A 25,875-nucleotide genomic window follows, 5' to 3' on the forward strand; every position below is an offset into this window, starting at 1 on the left:
CTTAGTACATAAAAATTGGATTTTGCTGTTATTGCTGGGCTCACCATCAGCCACTTTGGGGGATGGGAGAGAGAACAATAGAATCATGGAATAGCAGGGTTGGAAGGGGCCTACAAGGCCATCGCGTCCAACCCCCTGCTCAATGCAGGGATCCAAGTCAGAGCATCCCTGGCAGATGGCTGTCCAGCCTCGTCTTGAACACCTCCAGTGTGGAAGAGCCCACCGCCTCCCTAGGTCATGGGTCCCATTGTTGTATTGCTCTAACAGTCAGGAAGTTTTTCCTGATGTTCAGCTGGAATCTGGCTTCCTCTAACTTGAGCCCAGTATTCCGTGTCCTGGATACCAATTTAAGGTAATCTCTGTGATAAATGTTCATATATCCAATCTGTAATCATGCTCTCATATTCTTGCAAATTATGAGCTTGGGCAAAGTGTGGTGGGAGCACACGGTGACTGAGTAATGCCCTGGGAAATAAAAAAGACAAGACAAGCCAGAGAAGGAGCTCCAAGTGGCCCAGATTTTCCGGTAAAACCTGCACAGGCACTTCAATTGGCTTTGTCTACATGCAACATCTGTAAGCACACATTTAATTTCAAAGGTGACTGGACAGAAAACAAGACAACAGAAATGCCCATGGCACTGAAATTAGTGCCTGCACCACTCAACCCCAGGTGTGCTGTACAGCTTACTCGAGCATCTTCTCCCCCACAAGGACTTATTTGAATGCACCACATAGCGTTCTCCCCACAGAGATCCACCACCACCAAAACTGTGAATGATGATTCTATGACCCATATGGCCTCATGTACTCGGAGGAAGAAGTGGTGTGTTCAATAAACCAGATAAATGAAGTTACCAGTTAACATGTAAACTAAAGATGTGAAGGCTTGGGGGAAAACTGGGAAAAAGCCAGAAAAAAATGGGAAAAACCTATTTCCCCCTCCCACCAAAATTTTCCAAAAATCACTGCAGAAAAAGCATGTTTCCCCCCTCCCATTTTTCTGGGTTTCCCTATTTTTTCTAGTTTTTTTCCCAGGCCTTCACATCTCTATTTGTAAGCTGAGAATGCTTTCTTGACTGGGCAACTGCTGCCTAAATGGTTTATACAGAAAGGACCATGGAGAGATCTCACACTGGGCACTAGTGTCAACTCCCATTTGTTCCAATATACCTAAGTGTAATTCTGACAACACGTCAGGAGTTTCCACCTGCAAGGCCTCATACAGAGAAATTTATCTTTATTTGGGGCTAGCAGGGCAGCACGGAACTTGCACCGGGTTCGAGAACTGTGACTGGCACCACCTCATTTGTGAGGAGGAGGAAGCATCTCAGATCTCTCTCCTGTGATGTTAACCAGCTCCGCTTTCTAGGTTAAACAAGCAGAGACCTGCTGCAAAACACAACAGACCTCATATCTTTAAACAGGGACCCTTACAATCTCTCTCCCCTGGTTTGTCCTCAGCACGTGTTAATGGGAGGTATCCTGCCTCTGAAAATGGAAGCTCCCTCCATTTATTTATTTATATTACATTTTTATACTGCCCAATAGCCGAGGCTCTCTGGGCAGTTCACAATTAAAACCATAAAATACAACTTAACAAGACATAATATAAAACTTTTAAAAGTTTAAAAATACCACATAAAACCAAAGTAAAACCCAGCAGCAGTTACAGCCTAGGGAAAGCCTGTGTGAAAAGGTGTGTTTTCAGGAGGCATTTGGCTCAGGAGAACCTCCATACTAATTCTGTTTTCATTGTTTAAAACAAATAAAATGATAATGCAGAAGATAATCTGGCTTCTGGGTAACCTCCTATTCTTGGCAGAGACATGCAACCCAAGTCTGTGGTAGGAGACGGTGAGAAAACATTTTACCCTGCAACTCCAATAAAAATCAGGGAGAACCCTTGACAGTTACTGAGCTGTAGTTTCAGTCAGGACCAGTCCTCCTCCGAAGAATCTTGAGCCACAACTCTTCTCACCTCTCCACAAAGCTCTTCGCTTTGCAGAATCTGAATTTTTACACACAAATATGACTACCTGCCTTGTCCACTACACCAAGGAGCTGAATGCAGAGCACCTCTCCTGAACTTCTACCACTCACTGCCAAGGACAGGTTACCTGCTCCTGAAAAGGTCACTGGCCATCATCTTTCTAGGCCCCATATCCTGCTACCCTGGCAGGCTGCAGAGATGCTTCCCCCTTTCTTTTTCAGGGCTTCAAGTGTATCTTGGGGGCGGGGAATCTACCAGACCCGGCACCCAGGCTTGGACAGCTTTGCAAGGCAGGGGATTGGCTCCTTGCCTTTCTCCTGAGCCTGAAGAAAGGCCTGCCCGTTCTTGCCCTTAAGGTGAGAAAGGGCAGAGAGGATGGAGGACTTGCGCCTGCATTCAGCCCTTGTGCTTTCAGGTTTCCGTAACAGCAGGCCAGCAAACACAGGCAATGTTCTTCCTGCTGGCTTTAAGGGGATTTTGCCTCCTGGGCATGGGGGACCTCAAGTGAAAGCCACATCCTTCTGCATACCTTGGGGTTTGGCTCTGTGGGCAGAAACCCCTGTCTTGTTTGAAGCTGGCCCTGTTTTGCTTCCGAACCAACTGGCACAGAAGCACCAGTTTTGCCATTAGATGGAATGATTTTCTGCTTCTTACAGGGGAGATAAATTATATATCAAATAAAAATAGGAATTAAAAAACAGATCTAAAGGAAGCAGAAATGTATGTCTTTTATACCAAAGTGGAGAGATTCAACAGATGGTCATGACCAGCAACTCCTATATGTGGCAACTGTGATAGCTAGTTGCCAATGTTAAAATGACTGCAGACATTTTACTTCGAGATTGCTTTTAGTGCTCTGTGACAACATTTAGCACCACTCCAGGATTAGGGAAAGGATGATCAGACCAGAAGGCAAAAATGTTGTTGGCTCTCAGTGACCACTGTCACTTCAGCTTTTCAATGGCATAATCTTACAGATCAAATTTATGTATTTTCAGTCATCGTTATCCCTTTGGTCTTTTCAATGCATCAATCCAACAGAGATCATTCATTTCTCTACTTTCAGATGGGGAACTGAGGTTTATTTTTTTATTTCTCAAATGTATATACCACTTTCCAGGGTTATCAAAGTGATGTACAGAGAAGCACATTTTGCCAGGCCCCCAAAAGGTCATGGATGGATGGACCCATCTTTCCCACTGTGGACTCTGCCTTTGATCACCACGTGCACATTTCTAGCTGGCCCAAGATATTACTGTGAAACATTTATTTTGCACCAGTGGTGTACAAGGTGCTGTCCAGACTCCACAGTAGCTCTTTGTCTCACACACTTGAAAGCAATGTGTCAGATGTTCCAGACACAGAACCTTCCCCTGTCCCTTGGGATATGCATGTCTGTGTGTGAGAGAGATGTGGGTATGTTCAACCAAGTTTTTTATTAAGTTCCCCAAAAACGTATCCACAGAAAGGCAAATGGTTTTCCAAGTCAAGAAATCTGAATCAATTTGGGTCAGCATTACAACTTTCCTTTAGTTCAGACAGGGAGAGAGAGGGAAGGAAGGAAGGAAGGGTAGGTAGGTAATGGAAAGCAACCCCCATAAACAATTTGAAATGGTGAATGAATGGCCCAAACCTGTTTGTCTCAGTAAGTCCCACAAGTCCAATGATTTGGGGCAGGTTTCAGGATCACTTAACACAGATTTGTCTGGCTATAACATACATTAAGACACTTCTGGGTATGCAATCATGGCAAACAAGTCGGTAAGGCGCTGACTTTTCCCAGTCTTTAAGTGCCTCTTTGTGCACAGAATGGTGATTTGCGTCCACCTTAATGCTTGCAAACATGTAATCACGGTCCTGTCCTAGAGAAAATGCCCGACCAAACACACTTGCGTACCTAGACTCTGAAGCAAGCCTGCTGTTTCAATGCAGGAAAAACTTGAAAGAGATTCTCTTCCCTCCTGGATCAGTTGGGGCTCCTTCTGGAATAGAAACATACAACGCAGACCATCAAAGCAACAGCAACAGCGCCCAAGAGACCGGCATAATTATAACTTTCCCCAATCCTTCCTAGGCAGAGCAGGTGCAGTCAGTGGAGGGAGTTCAACCTCTGAACGCTGTCTACATTAAATGTGTTGGGGCATTACTTAACCCGCCCCCCCCATCTGATCCATGCAGATTTCTGAGGGGGGTTTCTCCTTCTCTCAGTTTTTCCCTTTGCAACGTGCAGCTAAGTGCTTTCTCCTCCTCAGCACTGAGAGGCTGCCTTTCTCTGCTGAGTAGGAAAAAAGTCCAACGAGCTGCTGACTGGAAATAAGAGTTTCAGTCAGGGAGACTGACTGAATAGAGGTGAGGCCTGGGGAAGAAGCTGGCGGGATGGATGGGGAACTCCAGCAGGCCATATTTGGTCCATGGGCTGGAGGTTCCCCATGCCTGCTTAAAGGCATTGTTTTCCGCATTTATTTTGTGCTTCCAAAGAACAAGGTATAAAAAACTAAATTGCTTTAGCTTTTATTGTACTAGTGTTCATATTGCTGATTTTTAGTATCTGATTTTTATTACAGTTTCCAGAGGAATAGCTATGTTAGTCTGCTGCAGTAAAAAAAGAAGAGTCTTTATGGCTTCTTAAAGACCAACAGATTTATTACATCATATGTTTTTGTGGACTAGATGCATGAATTGCTATCCTCAGTATGTGGTAAGTATACACACACAGGGGTGTAGAGAAAAAAATGTGGTATTGGGCATCAACAAAATGCAAGGAGTCTGTGATGATTTCAATTGAAGCTTAAACATATGCAAAATAAGCACAGAGACTGCTCACAACAGCAATAACTGGTTGCTAGCACAATCAACACAGCACGGCTGACTCAATTAACATATGTACTAGAACTACTGTTATTAGCTCCAATTCAGCTGGAGCCTCCCTTTGAAATTCTTCTGCTGGACACTGGCAACTTTCAGATCAACAACAGAGTGTCCAGGAATATTGAAATGTTCTTCCTGGTTTCTGAGCATTGCTCTTTCTTATGCTGGACTTGTGAGCATTTGTTCTTTTGCACAGAGACTGACTTGTTTGTCCCATGTAGAATGCAGAAAGGCAGTGCTCAGACAAGGACATATACCACACTGGAAGATAAGCAGGTGGCATGAACCCTCATGTTGTAGAAGGCATTACTAGGTCCTGTAACGGTAATATTGCCTAAGCAGATATGGGGAGAGAGTTGGCATCTGGGTTTACTGCAGGGTCTGGTCCCTACGTTGGTCCCTCTGATATGGGGCTTTTTGTAAGCAAGGACAGATCTACCACTGAGGGCCTGAGAGAGGGAAATAACATCCACCATTTGGTAGTGAAAACCTCAGTGAATAATCTTTCCCAGTTTGTGCATAATCCCAAGCAACTGTCTGCTCCTCTGGAGGAAGGATCAGATCCAAACTGCACTTTACACAGGAGATGAAACCTGAAATAAAGTCATAGGGAGAGCTGTGATTTCCTTCAGAGAAGTGTGTGCATGTGAGTGAGTGTGTGGAGGTGTGTGTGTCCCTGATCAAAATCCTTCTCTTCCCCAAACTGCAAATCTACATTTTGAATTAATAAAAAAATGAGCCAGGAGGCAGCATACTTGTTCACTTCTGCATGGTCACGGCTACCCATGGTTAGAACAATTCATGTGCAAACAGTCCAATGTAATGTGCCAATCGGGTCAATATATTTAATTACATCCATCTAGTAATTCTCAATATGTGGGTATCTCCATAATATATGTCTGAAATCAGGCATATCTGTATTGCACCTCCAATATTTGGAACCATCCCATTTATAAACCTTCCGTTTCTTATCAGGGGTTGATATAACACAATTGATATAAAACCGTCTTCTTAGGTATTGACACAAGAGGAAGCAGATGGAATTAAAGTAAAACGGGTTTCCGCTTTTCATCAGATAACCGTTCCCCAATTTTTTCCTCATCTTAACTTAAACCAATTCCCTATAAAGCTCTTCAAAGAGCCATGGTAGCCTGTTTCAGCAAAAACAATGGAAAGAATGTTGCAACACCTTGAAGACTATGAAACTTAGGGCACAATCCTATGCAGGTTTAGACAGAAAAAAGTCCTGCAACTGCCAGCAAGCCTCAGCTGCATAGGACTGAGCCCTTATTATGGCATTCTAACCAATTCCAAGTTGCCCCAATTTTTACCTCTTTTGACCAGCAGGTTTCTTTCGTGGTTAGAGGACGCTGCATGAGGACTTCCTTAGTAATATCGCCCATGTCTTTTGCCACTCCTGCATCTTTACTTAAACATCGTTGAAGAGAGTCCAGTTCCATTAAACTCCTGTTTTGTGCCTCGCCATCCTCAACAAGACCTCCAGCTTCTGCAGGATCTTCAGAAAGGAGATCCATCAGTCCAGGGCAAGACACTTCGCCAGTACAGTCCAGCTTTTCCACAGAATCATGGGGACAGATTTTCAACCCATGAGTTCTTTGGTGCTCAGATGGCAAACTACTACACGACAGCACAAATGTCGATGCTTCAGGTTTTGCACCTCTGACTACAGCTGGATCCGACAGAGCAGTTAGTTCAGTGGAGAGGTTGGCTGGCAGCCCGGTATAGAGTTCTTGTACCACAGCAGACATTGAGGAATTGAAAGTGTCAAAATGTATTTTCTCCAAGGACGCCACATCAGCAGAAAGCATCAGGACAGTTGGATTCACCACCTTTGATAATTAAAAAGGACAATACTCGGGCACTGAGCACACATGCAACCAGGAAAGGAAAACAACCACCACCCTCAGCCTTCCAGTGTCTGCTTTTCTAGGCTACCAGTAGCCAAAGCCTTCATTAAGTTACAAGATTTTTTCCGCTACCGCCCATCCTTTCTTCTGTGCACCCACAGCTGAACCCCTCATCTAAAGTTTACTCCTTGTTGACATTACATCCTCCATGCAGTCTGGCTCACTTCACTCACGCAGGAATTTGTCTGGTGAAGGACAGAGAAAGAGAAGGGCTTGGATGGAAAGGTTCGGGCTCTGATCTTAAGAGCTTCTCAAGAACTTCATGGTACACAGAATTCCCCATTCACTTCAATACTGGGGGAAGATGATCAGGATTTGAATCAGGAGGGCCTGTGCCCCTGAATACTGACTCTCAGGTAAGGCAGCCTTGGGGAAGTCACACTCGTCAGTATAACATACCCCATAGGATTGGCATGAGAATAACATGGGATAATCTCCACGTATCCCGTGTTATTGGGATCCACAGCACTGACCTGAATTCTTTGAAGAAAGGGTAAAGTGGAAATATAAATATGATAAAGGGTAATGGGGTATGTACACAAACACCCCCAGCCATCAAAGGGAGCAGAAAAGCCCATGCAGAAGTGGTGGGTGCACTGGATGTGGGTATATCGTGCCTTTGTCCTGCAGGTGGACAGACATCTGCTCCTGCCCGCAAATGAAATATCCTGTGGCTAAAAACATCATGTGTTCCAGGTCCAGACAGAGCTCACCCCTTATCTGGAGTGTCACCCGTAGATGCCTTCATTGCAATTTCCCCCACCCCAACCAGTATATTTGACTTCACTCAGGAGGAACATGCCAGCCAAGACCACTGGTCTCCATTGCCTCCCCAGGATAGTGGTGAACAGGGTCTCCTCAAAAGATGCCAGCCCTAATGTACTTCCTATCCAGAAAAGGGCTTTCTGTTGGGGGTGGGTATTGGGAGCCCTCAGTGCCTGCTCTCGATCTGGTTCTCTGCTGCCTCCCAGGCTCATCTTGGGCGACAGCCTAGGCTCAACCCCCCACAGGGCCACCTCTGCAACCCCCACCCCATGCTCTGCCAGTGACCAGCAGGAGTGCTCTCTGCTGCCTAGGGAGCCCTTCGAGCTGACGAGGCCCAGAGGGAGGCAGTCCCTGCACCTGCCTTGCAAATGCTCTTTCTGCCCCCGGGGGGGCTCACCAAAGCCAGAGCCTGAGCACCGTCCGGAAGGGGCCTCAGAGGTGGGCTTTGGGCAGCCCAGGAGTAGGTGGCACAAGCAGCATAAGGTCACCTCCCTCAAGGGGTTGGACTACAGCTCCCATCATTTCCAGCCAGCATGGCCAAAGAGCAAGCTGGCCGAGGATGATGGGAGTCGTAGTCCACCCCATTCGGAAGGCGCCGGTTACGGGAGGATGGCATAGGACGGCTCATCCCAGAGCCCATGGGGGCGGGGAGAAGTCCAACTAGTTAATTACGCAATTCATCAACCGACGGCGGGCTCAGATCCCCGGAACGCCCGAGCCTGACATGCGCGAACCCCTGAGGCGAGGGCGGGGGGCCCCGCTGGGGGTCCGCCGGCCCCTCCCCCACGCGGGCCCCTCCTGAGGCCCGGAGAAGGCGGAGGGCTCCCCGCCAGGGCCGTCCTCCTCTGTACCTGAGTGGGCGGCCGCCGCCCGCTCCGCTCCCTCCGACATCGCGCCGCTCCCCCCCTCCTCCTCTCTATGGCCGCGCCACTTCCTCATCCGGGGACCGTCTGGGCACCATAGAGCAAAAGGAGCGGCCCGCCCCGCACGCTGAGGTGCCCGGATGAGGAAGCGCCCGCCCCTTCCTCTCGCTGCTGCGGCCGCCGGCGGGAGTCGGGCCCGGGAGGCGCGCTGGTAGTCCGCTCCCCACTCCGTGCAGGTTCTGGGGCGGGGGGCGCTGGCCTGGTCCCTACATGGGGGAGACTGCGGGGCCCAGCTCCGAATGCCTTAAAAACAACAGCACCCTCCCTGCAGGCAGAAAGCTAGCACAGCAGGGAGCCTTTCGCGGGCATGTTGGCTTTCTGCTTGCAGGGGGCTCTCTTCTTCCATTTAAGCTTAGGAGAGCTTTCACAAATGTGACACTCTCACCCCGCACCTGAAGGAGTTTTGGCGTTATTATTTGAAGGATTTTTTTAAAATTGGCTTTGAGATCTGAAGGGGTAGCAGAGCCTCCTCTACCACCCCAGGGCTGCGTCACCTCATAGCTGCCTCATTCCGCTGCATGGGTAGGCCAGCCTGTTCATGCAGCACAGGCCCACTCGCTACCAAGGCACAACTCACTGAATGGGCTTTGCAGCTGCAAGGCCTGGTGATGGCCATTGGCTTAATTGGCTTTAAACGGGGGTTGGGCAGAGCCCTGGAGGAGGGCTGGCTAGGGGCTGGCTACCAGTCCTGATGGCTGGGCGACAGGCCCTCCATGCTCCAAGGCAGCCTGCCTCGGCTGGGGGCAAGGAGAGGTGCGGGGCGGCTGTCCTCATGGTCTTCCCGGAGGCATCTGGTTGGCCACTGAGAGGAGCAGGATACTCAGCTAGACCACAGTGGTCTGATCCAGCAGGGCGCCTCTGTTTATGTAAACCGATGGAGGATTAGACAGAAGGGCTTCCAGACAGACTTAAAGCTAAGCCTCAGCATCTCCTTATCTGTCTGATTGGGTTATCTGAAACTATTTAATGGCCACCCAGACCTTTATTCACCCTCATTGTTGTTCAATCGTTCAGTCGTGTCCGACTCTTCATGACCCCATGGACCCTTCCTGGCCTGCGCACTCTCCCGGAGTGTGCTCAAGTTCATATTCATTGCATCGGTGATGCTATCTAGCCATCTCATCCTCTGCCGTCCCCTTCTCCTTTTGCCTTCAGTCTTTCCTAGCATCAGGGTCTTTTCCAGGGAGTTTTCTCTTCGCATTAGGTGGCCGAAATATTTGAGCTTCAGCTTCAGTATCTGTCCTTCCAATGAGCACTCAGGGTTGATTTCCTTTAGGATGGACTGATTTGACCTCCTTGCAGTCCAGGGGACTCGTAAGAGTCTTCTCCAGCACCACAGTTCGAAGGCATCAATTATTTGGCACTCAGCCTTCCTTATAGTCCAGCTCTCACAGCCATACGTTGCTCCGGGGAAAACCATAGCTTTGATTAGACGGACCTTTGTCGGCAAGGTGACATCTCTGCTTCTTACTATGCTGTCTAGGTTTGCCATAGCTTTCCTCCCAGGGAGCAAGCGTCTTTTAATTTCATGGCTACAGTCACCGTCTGCAGTGACCTTGGAGCCCAAGAAAATAAAATCTGTCACTGCTTCCATTTCTTCCCCTTCTATATGCCAGGCAGTGATGGAGCCAGATGCCATGATCTTCATTTTTTTAATGTTGAGTTTCAAACCAGCTTTTGCACTCACCTCTTTCACCCTCAACAAGAGGCTCTTTAGATCCTCTTCACTTTCTGCCATTAGGGTGGTGTCGGCTGCGTATCTGAGGTTGTTGATAATTCATCCAACCCGGCGTTTCTCATGATGTACTCTGCATATAAGTTAAATAAGCAGGGTGACAATATGCAGCCTTGTCGTACTCCTTTCCCAGTTTTGAACCAGTTGGTTGTTCCATGTCTGGTTCTTATTGTTGCTTCTTGACCCCATGTCTGGTTCTTATTGTTGCTTCTTGACCTTCGTACTGGTTTCTCAGGAGACAGGTAAGGTGGTCTGGTACTCCCATCTCTTGAAGGATTTGCCAGAGTTTGTTGTGATCCACACAATCAAAGGCTTTAGCCTAGTCAATGAAGCAGAAATAGACGTTTTTCTGGAATTTTCTTGCTTTCTCCATGATCCAGCGAATGTTGGGACTCCTTGCTGTTTTCCACTGTTTGTGTGTGGCTGTAGCAGGCTTAATAGGAGTGCTCTTTCAGCTTGAGTCCTGGGCTACAATCTTCATTTTGGTCATAAGCTTGCATTGAACAGGTGAAACGAACCTGCCCTTTCACCACTGCTTTTGAGTGGAAAAAGGTGATCAAGGGTAATGAATCAGTGTTCAGGAATCCTGACTTTACATCCCAACTTACTTATCCCGTATCCTGCCCTTCTTCCAAGAAGTTGGCAGACATGTATATTATTCCTTGCAATGACTCTGTCATCTGTTGGGGATTTTAACCAACTCTCCTTGGTCTGCATCAAAGGCACCATCTGCTGCATCACGGATACAAAAGAATTTTTTTCCGTTAAAATATTTAGATCTTGCCTTTTGGCCCCTCACAAGGTGGCTCTCAGCATCACTTAAAACTGCCTCCCCAAAGCTGCTGTTGGCCATCCAGCTGGGGATGGCAGGAATTGTATTCCACCCTTCTGGTGCATGCCAGGGTGGGGAAGCCTGAATTAAAACCATCTACAAAACAATAAAGATTAAGCAAAAAAGCAAACTGCAATCGCAGCAGTGGCAGTGGCAGTGAAGGTGCCAGTGGCGGGTAGACCAAGCCGAAGGCACAGTGGAACAGAGAGGGTTCAGCGTCTTAGTGAAATGCCCACAAGGAGGGGGCCAATCGGGCTCCTGGGGCAAGACATTCCGCAACTGAAAAGGCCCTGCCCTGCATCCTCGATAACCTGAGCTCTGATAGGAACAGGAAGCAATGCAGGACCTCTGATGACACTGTAGCAATTGGGTGGACTTGTGTGGGAGAAGGTGGTCCTTCAAATTTCCTGACCCCAAAGAGTATAGGGTTTATAGGTCATAACAGCATTTCGAATTGTTCTTGGAAACAAATTGACAACCGATGTAAATTGAGCAATATCAGAGTTATATGCTGCAAAAACTATGTTCTAGACCAGGGGCAGGCAATGTGGGACCCTCCAGATGCTTTGGACTACAACTCCTATCAGCCCTAGCCAGCATGGCCAATGGTAAGGGATGATGGGAGTTGTAGTTCAAACATCTTGAAGAAACCAGGTTGTCTGCCCCTGCTCGAGACACAGCCCTGGCTACTGCATTTTGCACCAACTGAAGCTTCTAGACACTTTTCAATGTTCACTTTCCAGACACACAAAACGTGTGCAATAGTCTAACCTGGATGTGACCAAGGCATGCATGACAGTGGCCAGATCTGCCTTTTCAAGGAAAGGGTGCAGTTGGTACACCAGTGAAAGCTATGCAAAAGCATCCTCTGGTCACAGGCTCTCCCTGATTATCAAAGAGCAATGCTGGGTCCAGAAGCAACCACAAACTGTGAGCCTGGTCCTTCAATAGCACTCCCCAGAACAAGCTGCATATCTGACCCTGTCGCATGCACGTCTTGAGCATCCAGATTGAATATGTGCCTCTCTGGCGGAAGGTTGTTTGGTTGAAAGGGTGGGCAGACAGCAGGCCCCTGTAGAAGAGGGACTCCCAGCAAGTGCAGCTTCCCTACACAACAAGCTGCACCAGGCAACATTCCTCCAACCTAACTGAAGGAGAGGCATGCATGACATGTTGAATGGAATCAATGTGTAAAATGGGCTAGAACTGATCAATACAATAGTACTATATGGAGCAATTGACATGTATGACCCTCTGTTAGGTTGGACTTGGGTTGTCTTCTTTGTAACGTAGATTGGAAGCTGAACAGCTTTGTTTTACTTGCTTGTATTCTGCAGAGAAGCAAGATGTTGATGGAGCACCTGATTTCTAATAACTGAGTAGAGCAAGGACTCAGTGTTCAAGATGAGAACCAACAAAGTCTACAAGCTTGTCATACACAAGAAGGGCTTTGGAAGCAGCGGTCAGTAGCCTTGCAGGGGGGGGGGGGCTGAGGGTCAACAGGGCCCTGTGGTCTGAAAGAGCCCCAGTATAAGCATCCTTATGGAGAGGGAGGGACATCTGGCCTCCATGCCATAGCCTTGCTAGGCTCTGGGCAATCCTGGCTTAATAGGACTTTGTAAAGCACAATTTGTTGTTGTAAAATTGTAAAGCACAAATTGTAAAGCACAATTCAGGTGATTAGAGCAGTGCAACCCTGTGCATGTTTTACTTTGAAGGAAGTCTCACTGTGTTTAGTGGGGTCTCTTCTCTAAGATTGCAGTGTCAGTCATCTTTACAATTGGCCAGTCTTATTACCCCCGCATGGCAGGTGGGTGTGGGGTGTGGTAGTAAGGCTGAGACATGGTGGCCTGCCTAGTCAGTTTGTTGCTGAGACAAGATTTGAACCTGGGCTCACAGCTGACTCTCTCAGTTGCTCCACTGCACCCAGTTCTTTTAAAAGCTCCCTTGATCTTGGCTGCGTTCACCTTTCCCTCAGCAGGCACATCCAGCCCCCTCCTGGCTTCTAAGCCTTTAGTGGCAATTGTCAACACTCCTTTTCAGGCTTAGCTTGGCAACAGCACCACCTAGAGACTGTGCTTTTATTGAAAGAAATTCTTGGCTGTCTGGAAGTACTGTGGGAAGTGCCCTAAATAGCAGAACAGCCCAATTCACATAGGATTGTTACCCTGCAGATCTATAACTACCCTTTATTTGTTTCCTTTCAGATGATGAGCTTGTGGTGAACCCCAAAGTATTTCTTCAGATCAAGCTTGGAGACATTGTGGAAATTGCACACCCCAATGATGAGTACAGGTGAATCTCATTGTGCTTGTAGCAGTTTGCGAAGGAGAGCTGTATCTTCTCTCTCTTTTTTTTGTCTTTGGTCAAAGATCTTGGCTGTTTTCTCCCTGTTCTCTTTGGCATCGGATCCAGCGCTACTTGGTAGGGTGGCATGTTTGCTTTGGGCAAGGGGTGGCAGAGAGATGTCTGGTGCTCTGAGGTCTCTGGACCAGATTCAGGTTGGGTGGGTAACTAGACCTACAAGTTAGCAGCGGCTTTCGACCTTTATTAGGCTGGTGGGGTGGAGGTGTTGAGGGTTTTTGAGCACCTCCTGAGCACATTTAAGCTCCTTAAGAGTACGCAGTGGAAGCCCAATTGATGTGACAGTTTGTGTCTCTTCTGTCTCAGCCCTCTGCTCCTGCAAGTGAAGTCACTCAAGGAAGACTTACAGAAAGGTAAGATTCCAGTTATTGGAGCTGTACAAAAGGTGGCAAAATAAAAGAAGTAAACAGTTTGAGCTAGTACTCTAGCTTAAGGATAGTATTTTGATTAGACTTGTGTTCACATTGAATATGTTTGATCAAATATTGTCTGGCTTTGTGTATATTATAACTGATCTGTTATTTTATTACGTTGTCATAAACAAATAGAAGTGTTGGCATTGAATGTTGGGCCTTATATCTGAAAGCATGGGGTCTATTGTTGGGCCAGTTTGCACACAATTGCTGTGAATTCTGGCGATAGCATGCTAGTGCACACTGTCTGATGGCTCCTACTTGACTCCTCTTGCCAGGGGTAGGCAACCTTTTTGAGCAGTGGACCCATTTGATAAACTGCTGGGCACCACCACAAAATGGCTGCCATCAGAAGCATGGCAAAGGACAAGTAAGCTGCCCAAAAGCCTGAGTACAAGGCAGAGGTGGGGCCCGAGCCCCAACCAAACAGTTCCTTTGAACCCACAGTTTTCAGCACCAGCAGAAGCCAATTTCACAACAATCCCAGCTGCCAGTAAGAAAATGTTAATTTTTTAAGAAGTGGGAGGGGTAGGACAGCCTGATGGGTGCCAAGAAAGGTGTCCATGGGTGTATTGTTGTCCATGGTCACCACTTTGCCTGCCCTGGGCTAAACTAACCAGGAAGTTACCAGCAAACAAAAACGTTGGACTGGGAGCTGGGAGATCTGGGTTCTAGTCCCCCCTTGGCCATGGAAGCTCACTGGGTGACTTTGGGCCAGTCACAGACTCTCAGCCCAACCTACCTCACAGGGTTGTTGTTGTGAGGATAAAATGGAGAGGAGGAGGATTATGTACGCCACCATGGGTTTCTTAAAGAGGAAAAATGGTGGGATATAAATGTAATAAATAAAATAAACAAAATGTCCAAACCGGGATTACTGGCTTGTCGCTCTTGTAGCAAGTTAGAGCCTGAAGCCAGGGTTTGGTCATGGCTTATGTTTCCTGGCTTGTTTGGGAGACAAACCAGGAATTCCAATTTGGATGTAATACTAGGATTTTGCTTGCTGGTGATTACTTGGTCGGTTTAGCTCAGGAATGCAGAGATTTCGACAAAGCTTTCGACAAAGTGCCCCATGATATCCTGATGAGCAAACTAGCTCAAAGTGGGCTAGATGAAACAACGATCTGGTGGATCCACAGTTGGCTACAGAATCGGACTCAAAGAGTGCTGATCAATGGGACCTTCTCAAACTGGGGAGAGGTAACGAGTGGGGTACCGCAGGGTTAAGTCCTGGGCCCAGTGCTCTTCAACATTTTTATTAATGACTTGGAGGAGGAGGTGCAGGGAATGCTGATCAAATTTGCGGATGACACAAAATTGGGCGGGATAGCTAATACTTTGGAAGACAGAAACAAAATTCAAAGTGATCTGGATAGACTGGAGCGCTGGGTAGAAAACAACAGAATGACATTTAAGAGGGATCAATGCCAAGTTCTGCACCTAGGAAAAAGAAACCAAATGCACAGTTACAAGATGGGTGATACTTGGCTCAACCACACTACAAGCGAGAAGGATCTTGGAATTGTTGTCGATCACAAGCTGAATATGAGCCAACAATGTGATGTGGCTGCAAAAAAGGCAAATGCTCTTTTGGGCTGCATTAATAGAAGCATCGCTTCCAAATCCCGGGAAGTACTAGTTCCCCTCTACTCAGCACTGGTTAGGCCTCATCTGGAGTACTGTGTCCAGTTCTGGGCACCACACTTTAAGAAGGATGCAGACAAACTGGAGAGGGTTCAGAGGAGGGCAACAAAGATGATCAGGGGACTGGAAACAAAGCCCTATGAGGAGAGACTGAAAGAACTGGGCATGTTTAGCTTTGAGAAGAGAAGACTGAGGGGAGATATGATAGCACTCTTCAAGTACTTGAAAGGTTGTCCCAGAGAGGAAGGTCAGGATCTCTTCTTGATCATCCCAGAGTGCAGGACACGGAATAATGGGCTCAAGTTAGAGGAAGCCAGATTCCGGCTGAACATCAGGAAAAACTTCCTGACTGTAAGAGCAATACGACAATGGGACCAATTACCTGGGGAGGTGGTGGGCTCTCCCACACTGGAGGCCTTCAAGATGAGGCTGGACAGCCATGTGTCAGGGATGCTCTGACTTGGATTCCTGCATTGAGCAGGGGGTTGGACTCGATGGCCTTGTAGGCCCCTTCCAGCCCTACTATTCTCTGATTCTATGAGATTCGGGCTCCCTCTGAAGGCTTTGCTACCACCTGCTGGCCTGGAGGCTACCGGGGGCTTGGGCAGAGAGGAATCCCCTTGTTACCTCTGATCTGTGATGGGTTCCCCTGTGCACTGCTCCCCCTCCCTACAGGCTCCCTGCGCGCTCAGTGGGGAGGGGGAGCAGTGCCGTAAGTGGTGCGCACTAGGCTGGTGCTTGCAGATGTGTGTTTCACTCATCCTCTGCTGTCTCCTGTGAGCAATGAGCAAAGCTGGCTGTGCACCTGGCCCGTGCTTTCAGAAGCGTAGAGGGTGTATTGGTTTATGATGCAGTTCTGTTAAGCTTATTTTTAATTGGTGTTGTGCATTTTGGGGTGCTGTATGTTGCTTTGGGTACTTCTTAATGAGTGCAATCAATCAGTAGCGTTGGCTCCCTATGGGCAGCAGTGACGGGGGAATCCTCTTGTGACTTTTCCAGAGATCCACCATACAGTCTGTGCTGGGGTGACTCCATTGGAAACCGTCTTCTACCTATTATCCATTGTTTCCTTCCTTTCACAGAGACCATCAGCATAGATCAAACGGTTGCTCAAGTGTTCCGACTGAGACCCTACCAGGATGTCCACGTGAACGTTGTTGACCCAAAGGTATTTGTCCCACTGCAGGCTTCAGCCTGAGGCACCCCCGTCCGGTCTGTGGCCAAGCCCACGGGGATCTTCTCTGTGGCCAGTTGGTGAAAGCAGCTCCGCGAGTGCCGGAACAGCGTTTCAGCCTGCTTTTGAAGATGCCCGCTGCTTGGGCTGGCTCTGGGAGCAGAAGAACAGCAAAGCCCCTCCTGTGCTTCCGCAGTCCCCTCCTTGCCCAGGCAGCCTGCTACGAGCGCCAGCGCCCTTCCCCGCCCAGCATGCTGCAGAAACTTAGCCAAGACACCTGTCCTCCTGCCCACCACCACCAAGTGCATCTGGGTGGGCACCTGCTGTGCCTGTCCCAGCAGGCTGTGTGTGTTCCTCCTTGCCCCACATAAGGGAAGATGGGCGCAAAGGGCCGGCCAGGGCTGTGTCAGGGAAAGGAGGGCCAGAGCCCCCGGAGCAGGTGTGGCCGCTTGGGCCGAGAGGCAGACGCCGCCACCCTCACCTCTTCACCGTCACGCTGTCTTTTAGGATGTGACCCTTGACTTGGTGGAGCTGACGTTCAAGGATCAGTACATCGGGCGAGGGGATATGTGGCGGCTGAAGAAGAGCTTGGTGAGGACGTGGCTTCTGGCTGCCTTGTTCATGCCTGTGGGTGGGGGAGCTGTGGGCTTGGCTGGGGGACCTGAGCCGGCAGCTCTGTGAAGAGACCCCGACTGGGCAGCCCAGAAACAGATTCTGACATCAGGAGACTTTGCTGCGTGGCTAGAACCTTGGCATGTGCACACAACTGTGTGGGTGGGGTTGTGTAGAACTTGGAATGGGGGGCAGTCTAAGGTGTTGGCAGGGGGGTTGGGCTGAAATGGGGCTTTGTGGGCATAGAGAGCAGGCAGATGGAGGCTGCACTGAAGCAAGGCAGTGGCATCTGTGTGAATCCCTAAACTACCAGGAACCCTGGCTTCTGAGCCTTCTGCAAATGTGGCCTGAATATTGTCAAATTCAGCCCTGAGTACTAGAGACTTGCTTACTGTGTCTGAATTGTTCAGGGCAGGAGGTGTGAAGGACTGTTATATCTCCTGCAAATTCTAACTCCAGTGCTAATTGCTCTGTGTTCCCTCCCCCCCTCGCCCCTTTTAAACCAACCCCCCCTTAGGTTGGCACATGTGCGTATATCACTCAGAAGGTGGAATTTGCCGGTGTTCGGTGAGTATGCAGTTCACGCCCCTCGATACCCTTCCACCCCCTTTCCACATTTTTTTCTCTAAGAAGTGCTTAGGGCAGAGGTCTGGCTGCACGAGGAATCATGGTTACTCCAGGGCAATAACATCTGACCAGCAGTGCACAAATTTCGGCTGACCGTGGCAGCCAAGCGAGAAGGTAAAGTCGCTAGGAGCTTGCCCCTCCCTTCAGCACAACGCACACACAGAGATACATCCCTTTCTGTTCAACGGGACGTACTCCCGGATCGGCGTGTTTAGGCTTATAGCCCTTGTGTTAAGCTCTGCAGGGGGTCTGGTATGTTCCTCTGACCCCCTCTCCAGCTCCAGACATTTGCAGCTTGGGGAGGGAAAGGCTGGGGCTTGTTTTGGCAGAGTGCGGCCCAGGTGCTCCAAGCAGGTGCCTGGTGACCAGAAAGTCTGGCTTGGCTACCAAGGGAAATCTCCCAAGGTGTTGATGTGATTATTGCCCTTCTCATAGCAGAGATTGAGGATCTCTGAGAACCTGAATGAGTGGAAGCTTTTGTCAAATTGTATGTAGTCTTACACTGCCATAAATCGCTCAAAAAGGCTATTTTTGAGGTGCTGAGGTTTTGACAGTTAGCATGTGGTGAAAGGTGCCTCGCTGCTTGAGGTGTGAGGAAACACCCCTCCTCTCCCTGTGTTTTTGTTTTGGCTGCTGTAGCTGCAGCAGCAAGCACGGGTGATCTTGTCCCTTGGCGCCTTGTTCTGGGGGAGGATCCCTCTGAGGGAGGCATTGTTCATATTGGGTAGACTGGGTGGGGAGCTGCACTGGCTGCTTTCCTGCTGTGGCCTTTGCCACAACGAGAAAGTGACTGGCAGGGCTCTCTGGAGCACCTGCCCCATACCTCGCTCTGAGGAAGGTCTCCTGAGAGCAGGACACTGGGCCTGCTGAATGCTCTGAAGAGGTGCAGCAGCCACTTTCCTGCTGCTGCATTGGCTGTAGCAGGAAAGCGGCCGGCAGGCCTCTCTGGGGTGCTGCCCCCCCAGTGCCTTGATTGGAGGGGCTCTTCCTCAGAGGGCGGTATTGGGCCGGGCTGGTGGTGGTAGCGCTCTGAGGCAGGTGGCGGTGGCATCACCAGCTACGACCAGCCCCTAAAACCGTGGGCGGTGGTGGTAGGTGGCCCTCTTGGTGGTGGCTGAGTCAGATGGATAAGTGGATGGGTGGTGGGTCTGCCACTGTTTCATGGGAGGGCCCGCCCTACTCATTAGCGCACTGAATTAAATGATGGCTTAATCAGGTATAGGTCTAATTGTTATGCTGATTAATCAGGTGTATGGTTGATCAGCTAAACCATTCAGGTGACAGCCCTGGATTGGCCTGCCGAACTGCCCTTGGAGAGGCTTAAGGCACAGGCATATGAATTCACTCTTAGTTTATCCAAAGCCTTTGGACATGGATCAGATCTGCTTCTGCGGTCCCCCAGTCTGGCCAGTAGCACTCTAGCTTCCACGCCCACCCTAAGTAGCAAGGTTTTCTGTATGTCAGGTTATTTTCCTTGGTATGTTTCCAGGGCTCAGGCTGGCGAACTATGGGTTAAAAGCGAGAAGGTTACATGTGGCTACATCAGTGAGGACACCCGGGTAGGATTCTTTTTTATGAAGCTTTTTTGTGTTTCCTTTCAAGCATTGATTCTGGTCCTCTGAATTGCTATTGATTAACAGCTAGGTGTGTTGTCCTTGCTGTTTTAAAGCTTTCTAACCTGTTCCATGTTACCTTCTCTGCCAAGAAACGGCTGCATGTCTGCCATGGAACTCCTGCATGTTGCAGAGGATTCTGGGGGCAAGGGAGTGTTGCTGGCTGCACACCTGGTTTGCATGGACAGCTGCTCCAGCTGCTGGGCCTCACCGTCAGCCCGAGTGCCCTGAGAGTCCCACAGCCATAGAGCACGCCCCCAAGGCTGACTCAGCCTAACCAGCCTCATGGGGTTGTTGCTCCAGCCTTTCTGGAGTACGTCATGCACGTTCCATTTTGCTTTCGGTGGATTTGAGGGAGGTCAGCCTATGGTCCGCAAGGGTAAGCCTCCTTGTTGCACAGCCCAATGTTCAAGCTGGATGCAGAAGCTTCTGTAAGGGTCCTGGTGTGCTGCCAGGTCATTCTGGCCTCTCGGTGCATGGAGGCAAGCTTGGCTGCTGTGGTTGGATCCCCTGCAGTCCCCTCCTTTGGAGAGAGCCAGGGCCGGCACCCAGGTGGGATCCCCTCCTCAAGCCCCTCAGGTCAGCAGTGCAAGGCCTGCTGTGGTCCCGAGTCCCGGCAGAGCAGTATCTTAGGTGTGTAGATGTAAGTGGGCTCTATGCAAGGATGCCCTGAGAGTTAAGGGAAGAGAGTGAGCCAGAGGATCACTCTAAGGCTCCCATCCCTATGCAGACAGAAGTAGGTGATCCAGAATGACAGCCCTGACTTGACAGATCAGCTCATAGCTTCATCCTCATTGAGACATGAGCCCTGTGTGTGTGTCTTGCAGGTGGTGTTCCGCTCAACCTCTGCCATGGTTTATATCTTCATCCAGATGAGCAGTGAAATGTGGGATTTTGACATCTATGGTATGGATAAATAAATAAACAAGGGCCTTCCCAGAGAATTGCCCCACACCTTTTCTCAGCACTAGGTTGCATGGGAGCTACTCCAGCCCCAAATGAGCACTGTTCTGCTCCCACGTAACGGGGGAAGAGGGCAGATGCAAGATTAGGCATTTTCCTTTTTTGTTAGCTCTAAAAAATGTGGGATTGGTATGCTGTAGCTCAGGAGGAGAAATAAATTATTTATATATTTTATACCTGTTTTCCTACATTAAAGTTAACTCAAAATGGCTTACAACTTTTCTTTAAGGCAAAGTAAACAGTAAGACAGTGCAAGATACTGGCAGTGGTTTTTTTTCATATGCATGGGATGAAAAACTAGGAAAGGATTTAGGAAGCTGCCTTATACCGAGTCAGACCCTTGGTCCATAGAACCCGGTATTGCCTACATTGGTGGGCAGCAGCAGCACTCCCGGGTTTTCCAGCCATGCCTGGAGATGCTGGGGATTGAACCTGGGGCCTCCTGCATCCAAAACGTCATGTCATGGAGCGACTGTTGAGTTATTTGTTTAGATGGTTCATACCCTGCCTTTCAGCTATAAGACATCACCTACGCGGGCAGATGAACCACCCACTGACAGTACCTCTGTCTTGTCTGGTTTGAGTCTCAGTTTATTGACCCTCATCTGGTCCATTACTGTGCCCAGGCACTGATTCAGAACAGCCAATGTCTCATCTGGATTTGATGGAAAAGTGAGGTACCGCTGGGTGTCATCCGCATATTGATGTCTCAGCCCACACCTCCAAATGACCTCCCCTCCCCCAGCAGTTTCATGTAGCTGTTGAACAACATGGGGGATAAAATAGCCCTGTGGAACCCCATGACATAGTTGCCAAGGCACAGAGCAGTAATCCCCCAGCACCACCTGCTGGAATCAGCCACCCAAGTAGGAACGGAACCATTGCAGCACAGTGCCTCCAACTCCCAGCCCAGACAACCTATCCAGAAGGTTAGAATAATAGAATAGTAGGGTTGGAAGGAGCCTACAAGACCATCGAGTCCAACCCCCTGCTCAGTGCAGGAATCCAAGTCAGAGCATCCCTGACAGGTGGCTGTCCAGCCTTGCCTTGAATGCCTCCAATGTGGGAGAGCCCACCGCCTCCTTAGGTAATTGGTACCTCTGGCGTATTACTCTAACAGTCAGAAAGTTTTTCCTGATCAGCCGGAATCTGGCTTCCTGTAACTTGAGCCCATTATTCTGTGTCCTGCACTCTGGGATGATCGAGAAAAGATCTTGGCCTTCCTCACTGTAACAACCTTTCAAGTACTTGAAGAGCGCTATCCTATCTCTCCTCAGTCTTCTCTTGTCAAGGCTAAATATGCCCAGTTCTTTCAGTCTCTCTTCATAGGGCTTTGTTTCCAGTCCCCTGATCATCCTTGTTGCCCTCCTTTGAACCCTCTCCAGCTTGTCTGCATCCTTCTTAAAGTGTGGTGCCCAGAAGCCAACATTGTTTTCAAGGTCCTTACAGACTGATTGCTTTATCATCTGCTCCAGAATTTTCCCAGGGATTGATGTCAGACTGACTGGTCTGTAGTTCCCAGGTTCCTCCTTTTTCCCCTTTTTGAAGATAGGGACAGCATTAGCCCTCCTTCAGTCATCCGACATTTCACCTGTCCTCCGTGATTTCTCAAAGAGAATAGACAGTGGTTCTGAGAGCTCTTCTGCCAGTTCTTTTATTATTGCTCTAGGATGCAGTTCATCTGGCCCTGGAGATTTGAACTCATTCAAAGTAATTAGGTGTTCCTTGACCATATGCCTGTCGATCTCAAGCTGCAATCCTGCCCCTTCAACCTGTACTTTGCTTTTGCCAGGGGGTTCATAGACCCTCTTTTGGGAGAAGACTGAGCCAAAGTAGGAGTTGAGCACTTCTGCCTTTTCTTTGTCATCTGTTAGCATTTTGCCATCCTCACTGAAAAGCTGAACCACCATTTCTTTCCTCTGCCTTTTACTATGCACGTATCTGAAGAAAGCCTTTTTGTTGCTTTTAGCATCCCCTTGCTAACCTCAGCTCGTTCTCAGCTTTAGCCTTCCTGACGCCATCCTTGCAATTCTGTGTTACCTGCCTGTACTCTTCCTTTGTTGCTCGGCCTTCTTTCCACTTCCTGTATGTGTCCTTTTTTGTTTTCAGGTCATCTCTAAGCTTTTTGTGAAGCCACATTGGCTTTTTCTGGTGTCTTCCGCCTTTTTTTCTTGTTGGAATTGTTTGTAATTGTGCCTTGAGAATTTCCTTTTTAAAAATCTCCCATCCATCTTGGACCCCTTTTCTCATTAAAGTCGCTTGCCATGGGACCTTACGCGTTTCGCTACACTTGGCTTTTGCTTCCTTTAGAACCAAGAACTCAAGTATAACATGGTCGCTTTCCCCCAGAGTTCCTGTAACTGCTACTTTACCCACTAAGTCATCTCTGTTAGTTAGGATCAAGTCAAGGATAGCCGATCCTCTAGTTCCTTCCTCTACTTTCTGTAGGAGGAAGTTATCCGCCACACAAGTCAGGCATTTCCTGGAGGGGCCATGTTTTGCAGAATTTCTCTCCCAACAAATATTGTGGAAATGGAAGTCCCCCATTACTACTACATCATGCTTCCTTGAAACATTGGCTATTTGCTTTTCAAAAGTTTCTTCCTCGTCTTTTCCTTGATTGGGTGGCTGGTAGTAGACTTCGACCACCAGGTTCCTGTTATTCTTTGCTCCATTTATTTTGACCCAGACACTCTCGATGGGGCTATCAAGCTCATCCTCCTGTATTTCTGTGTAGAGATATGTATTTTTCACATACAGTGCAAACCCACCTCCGTTTCTGTTCCTCCTGTTTTTTTTGAACAAGGTATATCCTTCAATTGCTGTATTCCAGTCACGGGAGTTATCCCACCAAGCCTCAGTTACACCTATCAAGTCATAACTTCCCTCCTGTATTAAGAGTTCAGGTTCATTCTGTTTGTTTCCCATACTCTGGGCATTAGCATATAGACATCGAAGACCATGTGCTTCATAGTCTGGCTTTCTTCCTGCATGTGTCTGAAGACTATTATTGGGTGCTGTTAGAGCTGTTCTCTCCGTTGTGGTGCATGAGCCTTCGTCCATTGTTACCCCCAACATTACATCTCCCTTCCCCGTAGGATTCAGTTTAAAGCCCTCCTGATGAAGTTCTTCATGCTGTGGCCAAACACATTCTTCCCAGCCCTTGTGAAGTGCAACTCGTCCCTTGCAGGCAGTCCATCTTCCAGGAAGTATAGCCTGTGGTCCCAGAATCCAAATCTCTCTCGTCGGCACCACCTTTGTAGCCAGTCATTTACCTGGAGTATTTTTCTTTCCTTTTCTATCCCTCTTCTAACTACTGGAAGGATGGATGAGAAAACTATCTGGGCCCCAAAGTTCCGGAGTTTCCTTCCCAAAGCTTCAAAGTCTGACGTGATTTCTTCGTAGCTCTGCTTGGCGGTATCATTTGTTCGCACATGGATGAGAAGAAAGGGATACCTGTCAGTGGGCTTTATGAGTGCAGGCAACCCTTCAGTCACATCTCTAATCCACCCTCCCGGGAGACAGCATACCTGGTGAGTCCACCGGTCTTTGTGACATACATAGGTTTCGATCCCACGCAGCAAGGAGTCTCCCACAACTACTACTCTTCTTGTTGTTGTAGCTCTGGGTTTCATCTCCTCCTCTTGACTGACCTTCAGCCTCCTGCTCTCTCTCATGCAGGTTCCCCTGTAATTCTTCCTCTGCAGGCTTCCCTCCAGTCTCATCCTCAAGTACCTGTAAACGGTCCCATAGCTCCACTGCCTCCACTGGTGAAGAGTGGCTTCTAGTTCATTTCCCACTTCTGCCTCATCTTGCTGTTGCTCTTCTAGCTTCTGGTCTTCACTTTGCTGCTGTAGTTCCACCATTCTGTCCAAGAACTCTACGTGTTCTCTTATTCCCTGGAGGGTTGAAAGTCGCCGCTCCAGTCCTCTTTCTTTTTCTTGCAGCAGTGTGATCAACTTGCACTTGTAGCACGTGTAGGCCATGTTGTTCTCAGGCAAGAAAACAAACATGGCACACACCTTGCAGGTCACCACCACTAGAGAGTCTTGTCCTTCCATAGCCTCTTTTCCCTTTTTGTGTCTAACTTTCTGATTTTTCTAGAGTAGCGAGCCTCATCCTCTACTCACTGGAGGTTAACAACAGAGTCCCCCTGGTGTGGAAGTGTGTGTTACAAGAAAAATACATTTTAAAAAATGTTTTTAAAAAATGTAAGGGGCCTCCCCCTTGACCTCCCCTGGCCAACTCCTGTTTGCTCCTGCTGTTCGCTCGCTCTGTTCACTTTCTCTCTGGGAGCTTGCTTGCTTCTGTAGTCCCTAGACCAGCTGGAGCAGCTTCCTCTGCTCTGCTCAGCTGGGAGGTGGGAAACCCACTGAAACTGCCTGCCCATAGTATCCTGGTATCCTGCTGTGTGGGCAGGATACTATGACTGATGGTATCGAAAGCTGCTGAGAGGTCCAGGAGAATCAACAGGGTAGCCCTCCCCCTCTCCCGGCAGAGGTCATTCCACAGGGTGACCAAGGCCGTTTCCATTCCAAAACCAGGCCTGAAGCCTGATTGAAATGGATCTAGATAATCCATTTCATTTGGGAGTGCCTGGAGCTGTCCCGCAACCACCCGCTCAAGCACCTTGCCCAGGAAGGGGAAGTTGGCCACCGGCCTATAGTGGTCAACGTCCTCCCGGTCCAGGTTAGGGTTTTTCAGGAGTGACCTGATTACCGCCTCTTCTAAAGGAGGGGAGTGCTAAGAGACGGGGAGCCAGTTGAGCTTCCGAGGAAAACCTGTTCTGCAGTGTTGGCCCTGCTACGGAGAAGGCCATACCCCAACCAACTGTGCCTCTGAAGGCAAAGGGACTCTGATGACCATCATAAAAGGCAGCTAGATCAAACTCCTGTTATCCCTGACCATTGGCCTTGCTGGCTGGGGCTGATGAGAGTTGTAGCCTAAAACACCTGGTTGCCTTTCCCCGCTCTGTAGCTTCATATTTTCAGGAGATCATAGCTCTGTTATATAACCCACTAACAAGTTTCTTGGCTGATAGTTTCCCAGTGTGTAAGCTCTGTGCATTGCACTTGTATTTCAGCATTGTTCTGCTAAAGACTGTGAATGGGGAAGCATACAGCAAACACGTGCAGCGGCCTTATGCCAAGTCAGCCCCTTGGTCCACCTAGCCCAGTGCAGTCTTCTCCTCCTCCAACTGGCAACGCCTCTCCAAGGCCTCAGCCATGGGGAGCTCTTTCCCCACATTGCTGCCCAAGATCCTTCTAAGTTGGGGACGAACCCTGCGAGAGCATTTGCTCCAGCACTCAACCAGGGCTCCTCCCCTATAGAAGAAACGCCTTGGAAGTTGGCACAGTAGCATTGTTTCTTGCAACAGAAATTGGTTTTGTCCCTTTTTTCATAGAATCCTAGAGTTGGAAAG

The 25,875-nt window shown here is 48.8% G+C and overlaps 2 protein-coding genes across 12 annotated transcripts in view; one reads left to right on the top strand and one right to left on the bottom strand.

Moving 5' to 3' along the window:
• PRR14L (proline rich 14 like) overlaps nucleotides 1-8,490 on the bottom strand; it is a 56,086-nt gene extending 47,596 nt beyond the window's left edge. For all 4 annotated transcript variants that reach the window (XR_014785750.1, XR_014785749.1, XM_084819897.1 and 1 more), the window contains exons 1-3: nucleotides 8,405-8,490; nucleotides 6,192-6,710; nucleotides 3,890-3,974 (exon numbers count right to left, since the gene is read on the bottom strand). Coding sequence is in view for 2 of the 4 variants with exons in the window: in XM_084819897.1 (XP_084676023.1) it covers nucleotides 3,890-3,974; nucleotides 6,192-6,689 (583 nt within the window). In the remaining 2 variants the exon portion in view is untranslated. The remainder of the gene's footprint in view (nucleotides 1-3,889; nucleotides 3,975-6,191; nucleotides 6,711-8,404) is intronic.
• A 28-nt stretch (nucleotides 8,491-8,518) lies between these two features.
• The window catches only part of DEPDC5 (DEP domain containing 5, GATOR1 subcomplex subunit), a 70,968-nt gene continuing 53,611 nt past the window's right edge, over nucleotides 8,519-25,875 (top strand). For 3 of the 8 annotated variants that reach the window (XM_084819898.1, XM_084819902.1, XM_084819903.1), the window contains exons 1-9: nucleotides 8,519-8,627; nucleotides 12,381-12,505; nucleotides 13,251-13,338; nucleotides 13,714-13,760; nucleotides 16,547-16,632; nucleotides 17,146-17,229; nucleotides 17,768-17,817; nucleotides 19,367-19,436; nucleotides 20,318-20,396. In XM_084819898.1, coding sequence (XP_084676024.1) covers nucleotides 12,448-12,505; nucleotides 13,251-13,338; nucleotides 13,714-13,760; nucleotides 16,547-16,632; nucleotides 17,146-17,229; nucleotides 17,768-17,817; nucleotides 19,367-19,436; nucleotides 20,318-20,396 — 562 coding nt within the window. In that variant the 5' untranslated portion in view covers nucleotides 8,519-8,627; nucleotides 12,381-12,447. The other 5 variants (XM_084819900.1, XM_084819901.1, XM_084819904.1 and 2 more) reach the window with 5 other exon arrangements.

The sequence above is a fragment of the Heloderma suspectum genome, chromosome 13 (genome assembly GCF_057233095.1).
Source record: "Heloderma suspectum isolate Gila_16-S chromosome 13, 16-S_ref, whole genome shotgun sequence".
Classification (NCBI taxonomy): domain Eukaryota; kingdom Metazoa; phylum Chordata; class Lepidosauria; order Squamata; family Helodermatidae; genus Heloderma; species Heloderma suspectum.